A 13,363-nucleotide genomic window follows, 5' to 3' on the forward strand; every position below is an offset into this window, starting at 1 on the left:
CCCTTGAAGAACTTTAAGAACTAAATTTAAACTCCATGGCGGAGCAACAGGTTTAAACACAGGTTTAATTCTAACTAAAGCCTGACAAAACGCCTGAACGTCTGGAACCTCAGCCAGACGTTTGTGCAAAAGAATAGACAGAGCAGAAATCTGTCCCTTTAAGGAACTAGCAGACAATCCTTTCTCCAATCCCTCTTGGAGAAAGGTTAAGATTCTAGGAATCCTGACTTTACTCCATGAGTAACCCTTGGATTCACACCAATGAAGATATTTACACCATATCTTATGATAGATTTTCCTGGTGACAGGCTTTCGAGCCTGAATTAAGGTATCAATGACAGACTCGGAAAACCACGCTTTGATAGAATCAAGCGTTCAATCTCCAAGCAGTCAGACGCAGAGATATTAGATTTGGATGTTTGAAAGGACCTTGAAGTAGAAGGTCCTGCCTCAGCGGCAGAGTCCATGGTGGAAAGGATGACATGTCCTCCAGATCTGCATACCAAGTCCTGCGTGGCCATGCAGGAGCTATCCAAATCACTGAAGCTCTCTCCTGCTTGATCTTGGCAATCAGACGAGGGAGCAGAGGAAACGGTGGAAACACATAAGCCAGGCTGAAGGACCAGGGCGCTGCTAGAGCATCTATCTGCGCTGCTTTGGGATCCCTGGACCTGAACCCGTAACGAGGAAGCTTGGCGTTCTGACGAGACGCCATGAGATCCAGTTCTGGTTTGCCCCATAGTTGAATCAACTGGGAAAATACCTCCGGATAGAGCTCCCACTCCCCCGGATGAAAAGTCTGCCGACTTAGGAAAACCACCTCCCAGTTCTCTACTCCTGGGATATGGATAGCTGAGAGATGGCAAGAGTGAACCTCTGCCCACAGAATTATCTTTGAAACCTCCAATATCGCCAGGGGGCTCCTTGTACCCCCCTGATGGTTGATATAGGCTACAGTCGTGATGTTGTCCGACTGAAATCTGATGAACCTGACCGCAGCTAGCTGAGGCCAAGCCTGAAGAGCATTGAATATTGCTCTTAGTTCCAGAATGTTTATCGGAAGGAGGGCTTCCTCCTGAGTCCACGAACCCTGAGCCTTCAGGGAGTTCCAGACTGCGCCCCAGCCCAGAAGTCTGGTACCTGTCGTCACTATAGCCATTCTGGCCTGCGGAAGCTCATTCCCCTGGACAGATGTACCCGAGATAGCCACCAGAGAAGAGAATCCCTGGTCTCTTGATCCAGATTTAGCAGAGGGGACAAATCTGTGTAATCCCCATTCCACTGATTGAGCATGCAAAGTTGCAGTGGTCTGAGATGTAGGCGGGCAAACGGAACTATGTCCATTGCCGCTACCATTAAGCCGATTACCTCCATATACACTGAGCCACTGACGGCTGAGAAGTGGAATAAAGAGCACGGCAGGAAGTTAGAAGCTTTGACAACCTGACCTCTGAATCTATCAGAGTTCCTAGGAAGGAAACTCTTGTGAGAGGGGAGAGAGAACTCTTTTCTTTATTCACCTTCCACCCATGAGACCTCAGGAATGCCAAAACAATGTCCGTATGGGACTTGGCGATTTGAAAATTCGACGCCTGTATCAGAATGTCGTCTAGGTAAGGAGCCACCGCTATGCCTCGTGGCCTTAGAACCGCCAGTAGGGACCCTAGAACCTTCGTAAAGATTCTTGGTGCCGTGGCTAACCCGAAGGGAAGAGCCACAAACTGGTAATGCCTGTCTAGAAAGGCAAACCTGAGAAACCGATGATGATCTCTGTGTATCGGAATGTGGAGATAAGTATCCTTTAAGTCCATGGTATTCATATATTGACCCTCCTGGATCATAGGTAGGATGGTTCGAATAGTCTCCATCTTAAAGGATGGGACCCTGAGAAATTTGTTTAGGATCTTGAGATCCAAGATTGGTCTGAAAGTTCCCTCTTTTTTGGGAACTATAAACAGATATGAATAGAATCCTTGCCCCTGTTCCTCCCTTGGAACTGGGTGGATCACTCCCATAACCAGAAGGTCTTGAACGCAACATAAGCATGCCTCTCTCCTTATCTGGTTTGCAGATAATTGTGAGAGATGAAATCTCCCCTTTGGAGATGAGGCTTTGAAATCCAGAAGATATCCCTGGGAAACAATCTCCAGAGCCCAGGGATTCTGGGACATCTCTTGCCCAAGCCTGGGCGAAGAGAGAAAGTCTGCCCCTAGCTAGATCCGGTCCCGGATCGGGGGCTACTCCTTCATGCTGTCAGAGACAGCAGCAGGTTTTTTGGCCTGCTTTCCCTTGTTCCAAGCCTGGTTAGGTCTCCAGACTGGCTTGGACTGGGCAAAATTTCCTTCTTGTTTTGTAGTAGAGGAAGTTGAAGCTGCGCCACTCTTGAAGTTTCGAAAGGAACGAAAATTAGTCTGTTTGGTCCTTAATTTGTTGGACCTATCCTGGGGAAGGACGTGGCCTTTTCCTCCAGTAATATCAGAAATTATATCCTTCAGTCCAGGCCCGAATAGGGGTCTTGCCCTTTGAAGGGGATGTTGAGAAGCTTAGACTTTGAAGTAACGTCAGCTGATCAGGATTTAAGCCATAGCGCCCTATGCGCCTGAATGGCAAAACCTGAATTCTTAGCCGTTAGCTTTGTTAAATGAAAAACGGCGTCAGAAATAAATAAATTGGCTAACTTAAGAGCTTTAAGCCTGTCTAGGATATCATCCGACGGGGTCTCCACCTGTAGAGCCTCTTCAAGAGACTCGAACCAGAAAGCCGCTGCAGTAGTGACTGGGGCAATGCATGCAAGAGGCTGGAGAATAAAACCTTGTTGTATAAAGATTTTCTTAAGGAAACCCTCTAATTTTTTATCCATTGGATCTAGGAAAGCACAACTGTCCTCGACGGGGATAGTTGTACGCTTAGCTAGGGTAGAGACTGCTCCCTCCACCTTAGGGACCATCTGCCACGAGTCCCGTGTAGCGGCATCTATGGGAAACATCTTTTTAAAAGCAGGAGGGGGAGAGAACGGTACACCTGGTCTATCCCATTCCTTCGTAATAATTTCTGAAAACCTCTTAGGGATTGGAAAAACATCAGTGTAAACAGGGACTGCAAAGTATTTGTCCATTTTACACAATTTCTCTGGGACTACAATGGTGTCACAGTCATCCAGAGTTGCTAAAACCTCCCTGAGCAACAAGCGGAGGTGTTCAAGCTTAAATTTAAATGTTGTCATTTCAGAGTCAGACTGAAGTAAAGCCTTCCCTGAATCAGAAATGTCACCCACAGATAGAAGCTCTCCTGCTTCGGCTTCTGTACATTGTGAGGGTATATCAGACATAGCTACTAAAGCGTCAGAAAGCTCTGTATTTGTTCTAGCCCCAGAGCTGTCTCGCTTTCCTTATAACCCTGGCAGTTTGGACAATACCTCTGCCATGTCTTGTAAAGTAAACGCATTGGACGCGCCAGATGTACTTGGCGTCACTTGCGCAGGAGATATAGGTTCTGACACATTGGGAGAGCTAGGTGGTTTAACCTCACTTTTGTCAGTCTGAGAAACCTCTGGTGATAAATCTTTAAAACCCATAATATGGTCTTTATAACTTATAGAAAGGTCAGTGCATTTGGTACACATTCTAAGAGGGGGTTCCACAATGGCTTCTAAACATAACGAACAAGGAGTTTCCTCTATGTCAGACATGTTTAACAGACTAGTAATGAGACCAGCAAGCTTGGAAAACACTTTAAAAAATGTGAAAAAGCAATTAAACAAAAACGGTACTGTGCCTTTAAGAGAAAAAAACTACCACATAAACTGCAAAACAGTGTTAAAAAGTAGTAAACTCTACGAAATATTTACAGTGTGTATAAGAGACTAAAGCAGCATTGCACCCACTTGCAAATGGATGATTAACCCCTTAGGCCCCAAACCGGATTAGAAAAACGGTAAAACCGTTAAAAAACAGTCAAACACACTGCCACAGCTCTGCTGTTGTTCCTACCTGCCCTTAAACAACGATTTTTGTAGGAAAAAAAACCCTCTATAGTGGTCCTAGATGCCAGAGGACTCCTTTAGGGAAGCTGGATATCTCAGTCTGAATTTAAACTGCGCATAAAGTGCGCGAAAATAGGCCCCTCCCACCATGCACTCAATGTCAGAGGGCCTTAAAAAAGTACTCCTAGGAGTAATCTAACAAGCAATGTGGAAAACTAGGCCCCAAATAAAGATTTATCACTCTCAGAGAAAAAACGTTTTTTCTGTAAGTTATGCAAACGTTTTTACACTAATTAATATGAGAGTTAACATGAATATTACCCTTATCTTGTAAGCATGATCCCAGTCGTTGTTAAATCACTGTATCAGGCTTACCTCAAATATACCAGGCATTGTCAGCATTTTCTAGACCTTATCTCTCTAGAAAAAAAATATACTGAACATACCTCAAAGCAGGTGATCTGCAAACCGTCCCCCCAACTGAAGTTTTCTTTCCATACTCTTCAGTTATGTGTGAGAACAGCAATGGACCTTAGTTACAAACCGCTAAGATCATCAACCTCCAGGCAGATTCTTCTTCCAATTTCTGCCTGAGAGTAAAACAGTACAACGCCGGTACCGTTTAAAAATAACAAACTCTTGATTGAAGGTAAAAACTACACTAAGTCACCACATATCTCTTGATACTTCCTTTCTTGTCGAGAGTTGCAAGAGAATGACTGGGGGTGGCAGTTAGGTGAGGAGCTATATGAACAGCTCTGCTGTGGGTGTCCTCTTGCAACTTCCTGTTGGGAAGGAGAATATCCCACAAGTAATGGATGAACCCGTGGACTGGATACACCTTTACAAGAGAAATTTCCCTCTTGTTTTGCATTAGAGGAAGCTGAAGCTGCGCCACTCTTGAAGTTTCGAAAGGAACAAAACTTATTCTGTTTGGTCCTTAACTTATTGGACCTATCCTGAGGAAGGGCGTGACCTTTTCCTCCAGTAATATCAGAAATGATCTCCTTCAGACCAGGCCCGAATAGGGTCTGTCCCTTGAAGGGGATGTTAAGAAGCTTAGACTTTGAAGTAACGTCTGCTGACCAGGACTTAAGCCATAGCGCCCTACGCGCCAGAATGGCAAAACCTGAATTCTTAGCCGTTAGCTTGGTTAAATGAAAAACGGCGTCAGAGGTAAAGGAATTAGCTAACTTAAGAGCTTTAATCCTGTCTAAAATATCATCTAACGGGGTCTCCACCTGTAAAGCCTCCTCAAGAGACTCGAACCAAAAAGCCGCTGCAGCAGTAACTGGGGCAATGCATGCAAGAGGCTGGAGAATAAAATCTTGATGTATAAAAATTGTCTTAAGGAGACCCTCCAATTTATTTTTTATCCATAGGATCTAGGAAAGCACAACTGTCCTAGACGGGAATAGTTGTACACTTAGCTAGGGTAGAGACTGCTCCCTCCACCTTAGGGACCGTCTGCCACGAGTCCCGTATGGCGACATCTATGGGAAACATCTTTTTAAAAGCAGGAGGGGGAGAGAACGGCACACCTGGTCTATCCCATTCCTTAGTAATAATTTCCGAAAACCTCTTAGGGACTGGAAAAACATCAGTGTAAACAGGCACTGCAAAGTATTTGTCCATCTTACACAATTTCTCTGGAACTACAATGGGTTCACAGTCATCCAGAGTCGCTAAAACCTCCCTAAGCAATAAGCGGAGGTGTTCGAGCTTAAATTTAAATGCTGTCATTTCAGAATCAGACTGAAGCAACGCCTTCCCTGAATCTGAAATGTCACCTACAGATAGAAGCTCTCCTGCCTCGGCTTCTGAGTATTGTAAGGGTATATCGGACACAGGTATTAAAGCGTCAGAAAGCTCTGTATTTGTTCTAGCCCGAGAGCTGTCTCGCTTTCCTTGTAACCCGGGCAGTTTGGACAATACCTCTGAGAGGGTAGCATTCATAACTGCCGCCATGTCCTGTAAGGTAAAACAATTAGACGCGCTAGATGTACTTGGCGTCACTTGAGCGGGAGTTTTAGGTTCTGACACGTGGGGAGAGCTAGATGGCATAATCTCCCTTTTTTCAGTCAGAGAATCCTCTGGAGATAAATCTTTAAGCGCCATAATATGGTCTTTATAGTTTATAGAAATTTCAGTACATTTGGTACACATTCTAAGAGGGGGTTCCACAATGGCTTCCAAACATATTGAACAAGGAGTTTCCTCTATGTCAGACACGTTTAACAGACTAGTAATGAGACAAGCAAGCTTGGAAAACACTTTAATAAATGTGAAACAGCAATTAAACAAAAACGTTACCGTGCCTTTAAGAGAAAAAAAACTAGCACTTAAACTGCAAAACAGTGTAAAAATATAGTAAAGTTTTCGAAATTTTTACAGTGTGTGTAAGGGACTAAAGCAACATTGCACCCACTTGCAAATGGATGATTAACACCTTAGCACCCAAACCGGATTTAACCCCTTAAGGACCACAGCACTTTTCCATTTTCTGTCCATTTGGGACCAAGGCTATTTTTACATTTCTGCAGTGTTTGTGTTTAGCTGTAATTTTCCGCTTACTCATTTACTGTACCCACACATATTATATACCGTTTTTCTCGCCATTAAATGGACTTTCTAAAGATACCATTATTTTCATCATATCTTATAATTTACTATAAAAAAAATTATAAAATATGAGGAAAAAAACACACTTTTTCTAACTTTGAACCCCAAAATCTGTTACACATCTATAACCACCAAAAAACACCCATGCTAAATAGTTTCTAAATTTTGTCCTGAGTTTAGAAATACCCAATGTTTACATGTTCTTTGTTTTTTTTGCAAGTTATAGGGAAATAAATACAAGTAGCACTTTGCTATTTCCAAACCACTTTTTTTCAAAATTAGCGCTAGTTACATTGGGACACTGATATCTTTCAGGAATACCTGAATATCCCTTGACATGTATATATTTTTTTTTAGAAGACATCCCAAAGTATTGATCTAGGCCCATTTTAGTATATTTCATGCAACCATTTCACTACCAAATGCGATCAAATAAAAAAAATTGTTCACTTTTTCACAAATTGTTTCACAAACTTTAGGTTTCTCACTGAAAATTATTTACAAACAACTTGTGCAATTATGGCATAAATGGTTGTAAATGCTTCTCTGGGATCCCCTTTGTTCAGAAATAGCAGACATTTATGGCTTTGGCATTGCTTTTTGGTATTTAGAAGGCCGCTAAATGCCACTGCGCACCACACGTGTATTATGCCCAGCATTGAAGGGGTTAATTAGGGAGCTTGTAGGGAGCTTGTAGGGTTAATTTTAGCTTTAGTATAATGTAGTAGACAACCCAAAGTATTGATCTAGGTCCATTTTGGTATATTTCATGCCACCATTTCACCGCCAAATGCGAACAAATAAAAAAAAGCGTTACATTTTTCACAATTTTAGGTTTCTCACTGAAATTATTTACAAACAGCTTGTGCAATTATGGCATACATTGTTGTAAAAGCTTCTCTGGGATCCCCTTTGTTCAGAAATAGCAGACATATATGGCTTTGGCTTTGCTTTTTGGTAATTAGAAGGCAGCTAAATGCCGTTGCGCACCACACGTGTATAATGCCCAGCATTGAAGGGGTTAATTAGGGAGCTTGTAGGGAGCTTGTAGGGTTAATTTTAGCTTTAGTGTAGGTATCAACCTCCCACATGACACATCACACCCCCTGATCCCTCCCAAACAGCTCTCTTCCCTCCCCCACCCCACAATTGTCCCCGCCATCTTAAGTACTGGCAGTAAGTCTGCCAGTACTAAAATAAGAGTTTTTTGGGGATTTAAAAAAAAAAAAACAATAATAATTCTGCTCTGTAGGATCCCCCCTTAGCCCCCAACCTCCCTGATCCCCCCCAAACAGCTCTCTAACCCCCCTCTCTGCCTTATTATGCGCCATATTGGGTACTGGCAGCTGTCTGCCAGTACCCAGTTTTGAACTCAAATGTTTTTTTATCAATTTTTTTTTATTTTATTATTTAGCTGCCCCCCCTCAATTATGTAGCTGCCCCCCCTCAACCCCCAATCTCCCACCCTCCCAGATCGTTAAAATGTTTTATGATGCCACCCTCTCTCCCACCAAGTACCCCTGTTGTTCCATAGTGTAGGTTTCCCACCCCCCGCGCGCGGCACGCCCGCGCACGCGCGCGCACCCGCTCCCGCGCACGCGCGCGCACCCGCGCACTCGATCCCGCCCCCCTTCCCACCAATGGCCGCCCACCCGCCTCCCTAGATCAGCTCCCACCCACCAACGAACATGGCCATTGATGGCCGATGCAGAGAGGGCCACAGGGTGGCTCTCTCTGCATCGGACGGCTAAAAAAATGTTATAGCAGGATGCCTCAATATGGAGGCATCACTGCTATAACATGAAAGCAGTTGGAAGTGATCAGGATTACTTCCACTGCTTTCAAAGACCAACGACGTACGGGGTACGTCCTTGGTCATTAACTGCATTTTTTTGCAGGACGTACCCCATACGTTGTTGGTCGTTAAGGGGTTAAAAAACGTCAACCACCGGTAAAGGACAGTTAAGCAACTTGCCACAGCTCTGCTGAGGCTCCTACCTGCCCTCAAATACAATCTAGGGAAGAAATAAACCCTCTATAATGGTCCTCAGATGCCAGAGGACTCCTCTAGGGAAGCTGGATGTCTCACTCTGAAGGAAACTGAGCATCTAGAGCGTGAAAATAGGCCCCTCCCACCATGTACTGGATGTCAGAGGGGCCTTAAGAAAATACTCCTAGGAGTATCTAACTAGCCATGTGGAAAACTAGGCCCCAAGAAAAGACTTATCTCCCTCAGAGAAAAAAACGTCCTATTTATGAAACATGAAAACGTTTTGTCTCTAAGTAATATGAGTACAGGTAGCCCTCAGTTTACGCCGGGGTTAGGTTCCAGAAGGAATGGTTGTAAATCGAAACCGTTGTAAATTGAAACCCAGTTTATAATGTAAGTCAATGGGAAGTGAGGGAGTTAGGTTCCAGACCCCTCTCAAAATTGACATAAGTAACACCTAATACATTATTTTTAAAGCTTTGAAATGAATACTATAAATGTGAAACAGCATTATTAACCTAATAAAATAGATTGTATCATCATCAAACTAAGTTTTATGAACAAAAACATTTCCTAAACCACACTTAATAAAATTATCACACAAACACAGACTGTATCATCATCAATCTAAGTTTCATGAAAAAAAAAAATAATAATCACACAACAGACTGTATCATAATCAAACTAAGTTTAATGAAGAAAAATGTTTTTTTACTTGCATTTTTCTGCAGCTAAGGGAAGTGGCTGCTAGATCTTGTTCCTTTAAAAAAACGGCTCCATTGCTCAGATCTGGTTATACACTGATTTCAGCCTGCCTGTGTTTAATCACACAACAGACTGTATCATCATCAAACTAAGTTTAATGAACAAAAATGTTTCTTACTTGCCTTTTTCTGCAAACAGTTCTCTGCATTGAGTCTGCCGCTAAGGGAAGGGCTGCTAGATCTTATTTCTTTGAAAGCTGATCCATTGATCATGTCTGGCTTGCTTTTCTTTGCATGTGTTTGCTGCAACACAAGCTGACAGCTCCACCTACTGGCTATTTTAATGTATTCATGTGCTAATGCTTTCAATAGCAGTCAATGCTTTTCAATAGCAAAAAAAAAGGGCGTTATTCTGAAACGGCGCAAATTGAACCGTTGTAAACCGAGGGCCACCTGTATTAACATGAGTATTACCCTGTTTTGTAAGCATGATCCCAGTCGTTAAATCACTGCATCTAGCTTACCTCAAATACACAAGGCTCTGTCAGCATTTTCTAGAACTTTTATTCATCTCTCTAGAAATAAAAATACTGAACATACCTCAAAGCAGGTAATCTGCAGACCGTTCCCCCAACTGAAGTTTTCCCATACTCTTCAGTTATGTGTGAGAACAGCAATGGACCTTAGTTACAAACCGCTAAGATCATCAACCTCCAGGCAGAATTCTTCTTCTAATTTCTGCCTGAGAGTAAAACAGTACAAAGCCGGTACCGTTTAAAAATAACAAACTCTTGATTGAAGGTAAAACTACACTAAGTCACCACATATCACTTGATACTTCCTATCTTGTCGAGAGTTGCAAGAGAATGACTGGAGGTGGGGGTTAGGGGAGGAGCTATATAGACAGCTCTGCTGTGGGTGTCCTCTTGCAACTTCCTGTTGGGAAGCAGAATATCCCACATGTAATGGATGAACCCGTGGACTGGATACACCTTACAAGAGAAATAAGTACAAATTTACCTGTAAAATAAACCCTAACCTAACACTACACTATAATTAAATTAATTACCTAAACTAACTACAATTAATTACAATTAAATTAAATAAACTATGATAATAAATAAATAATAAATTACGAAAAAAAAACACACTAAATTACAGAAAATAAAAAAGAAATGACAAATTTTTAAACTAATTACACCTAATCTAATTCCCCTAATAAAATAGCCCCCCAAAATAAAAAAATTCCCTACCCTATACTAAATTACAAATAGCCCATAAAAGTGCCTTTTGCGGGGCATTGCCCCAAAGTAATAAGCTCTTTTACCTTGCACAGCTAGGTTGAGCAACCATAAAACTCTTCAAATGTAATTCAATAAAGAACACAGTAATATACCTGAAGAATAAAATTTTGCTTGAATTTGTAATCTTCATCTACAGCTTGTCTTTGAGTAATGTGCATATTAAATTGAGAAATCCGTATTTTCAATTCTTCATACAAAGCAGCAACCTAAAAATATACATAAGTAAAAAAATAAATAAATATATATATATATATACACACACACACACACACACACACACACACATATATATATATATATACACACACACACATACATATATATATATACACACACACGCACACATTTACAAAAACAAAGTGGCAAGGAAACTTTTCATGTATTATCTACCTCTTTAATCCTTTTGATCTGAATGTAATAAGATTTTCCCCAATTAAGTTCCTCCTATTGGAATTGAAAAGAAAAAAATAAATTATGCTTACCTGATAATTTCCTTTTCTTCCGTTGGAAAGAGTCCACAGCTGCATTCATTACTTTTGGGAAATAAGAACCTGGCCACCAGGAGGAGGCAAAGACACCCCAGCCAAAGGCTTAAATACTCCTCCTACTTCCCTCATACACCAGTCATTCTGCAGAGGAACAAGGAACAGTAGAAGAAATATCAGGGTGAAAAAAGATGCCAGAAGAATAAAAAGACACCCCACGTAGAAAGAAGGGTGGGGAGCTGTGGACTCTTTCCAACGGAAGAAATTGAAATTATCAGGTAAGCATAATTTATGATTTGCTTCCTAATTGGATAGAGTCCACAGCTGCATTCATTACTTTTGGGAAAACAATACCCAAGCTAAAGAGGACACTGAATGCCAAAATGGGAGTGTACAATAGGCGGCACCAAGCCGGAAACCACAACCCAACAAAAACCCTGACTCGTCTGAAAATCGGACTCAACTGAGCTAACAGTCCTCCAGGAGACACCGTCGTGCAACAGGCGGTCCCTCACCAAGGGATAAGGCAAAAAAGAACCGAAGGGAAACCGAAAGGTCATCACAAAATCCATAAAAAGAAAACCCCCAATAGCGAGCCAAGTTTACAAAGACCCAAATGGGTCCTGACAGACGAGGCTAGGCCCAGACCAAGCAGAAACCAGAGGTTTAGGACCGGGCCTCAAAACAGAGAAACCTTTCTCTCACATCAAGCTAAAGCACAGAAAGACTGAAGACGGAGTCCTCACATCGTCAGAACTAAGAATACTATAGTATTCAGACAAAAAAGAATGTGTAACAGACCCAGAACAAAAAATCCTGATTCAAGAACAAGCAGCCATCATTAGGATGACACAGAAGAATTCTTCCTTAGAAGTAAAAAACGGCCAGCAAGAGAACAGATTGCAAAAGGAGAAATCCCAGACAGAGGGCACACTCCCAGGCAATCAAAGCTGCTAGACCTACACACAGGGCTCCAAAAGGGGAGCACATAACCTCAACGAGACCCACTGCACCCCCAAGAGAGAGAAAGAAGTTACACCCAGAACCCAAAGGTGAATGGTAACCCGGGACTCTCAGCGTGTAAACCCAGGGAACTAGCTACAATGCCAACCTAGATCCTGAAGATGGCAACGCATCTCAGAACCCACTCCCAACCGGGCCAGCCCAAGCATCGGTAGGTCTTAAAAACAGAACAGAAGAACCCCAACACCAGCTCAAAAACAAGCAGAAGAATGGCCACAGCCATCCCAACAGAGCACGGGTGCCAACCCAAATTTTTAGAAACAGACGATAAGGCCGTAGACGCAAAGGAATCTAACAAAAGGACCACCATAGTCTCGACACTGAGCCAGCAAGACTCCAGATGGAACGTAACAACCCAGAGAAAAACACCCCTCTCTGAAAGGTTAACTCTCAGTTCCAACCTCCTGAATCCAAGAGAATCTCTAGAAAAAGGACCACACCTTCATAAGAAGGAGAATAAGCCCCCACCCTAAGAAAAGGGATGGGGCCAAAAAGACAGAGCACCTGCCCACAAGACACAAAGCCACAGGCTAAATGAGAGATCAATATCCAACGCAGATGAACTTAGAAGGAATCCCCCTAAGGAACAAGCATGCTAACACCCATCCAATGTGCCATAGCTGCAGCAGCGACACTGCAAACCCATTCGCCTGCAGAGCAGTGAATCCATAAGGTTACCACAGAAAGCTGACCAAGGGAAACCGACAATAAAGGTGTAAGTCCAGCCCAATGAGCATCAGCACTCAGACAACCTGCCCAACCGTGACCAGGTCAATTTGGCAAAGTAAAAGGACATAGCCTAAGTTCCCAGGAACTGGGGAACCCCAAACCAGCCCTAGAGCCCAAAAGTCTGACAACAATTCCACAAAGGAAAACACTGAGTGAAGCCTCAGCAACCGGAAGCATCAGGGAGAAAACAGATCCGAGCCAACAATTGTTTAAACAAACAATATCCGGGAACTTAACACCCCGTCTGATATAAAAATCCTAAGCTAGAACGTAAAACTACCTTATCTGAATGTAAGAAGAATAAGGAGACTCATACTGAAATGCAGAGAGCACCGACACTCTACGATCAGAAGAAATAGCAACAAGAAAAAACTTTCCAAGATAACTCAATATCTAAAGGAAAGAATAGGCTCAAACGGAGCCCCTTGAAGAACTCTGAAAACTAAAATCAGACTCTATGGAGGAGTAACTGTATGAACACAGGCCTGATCCTGACCAAGGCCTGAGATAAACCAGATTTGGGT

At 42.6% G+C, this 13,363-nt stretch overlaps 1 protein-coding gene across 1 annotated transcript in view; it reads right to left on the reverse strand.

Moving 5' to 3' along the window:
* Positions 1–13,363, reverse strand: part of TDRD9 (tudor domain containing 9) — a 680,447-nt gene that overhangs the window by 396,508 nt on the left and 270,576 nt on the right. Inside the window, exons 8-9 of the mRNA XM_053706205.1 lie at positions 10,993–11,046; positions 10,695–10,808 (exon numbers count right to left, since the gene is read on the reverse strand). Coding sequence (XP_053562180.1) covers positions 10,695–10,808; positions 10,993–11,046 — 168 coding nt within the window. The remainder of the gene's footprint in view (positions 1–10,694; positions 10,809–10,992; positions 11,047–13,363) is intronic.

This window comes from Bombina bombina, chromosome 1 (genome assembly GCF_027579735.1).
Source record: "Bombina bombina isolate aBomBom1 chromosome 1, aBomBom1.pri, whole genome shotgun sequence".
Taxonomy (NCBI): Eukaryota; Metazoa; Chordata; class Amphibia; order Anura; family Bombinatoridae; genus Bombina; species Bombina bombina.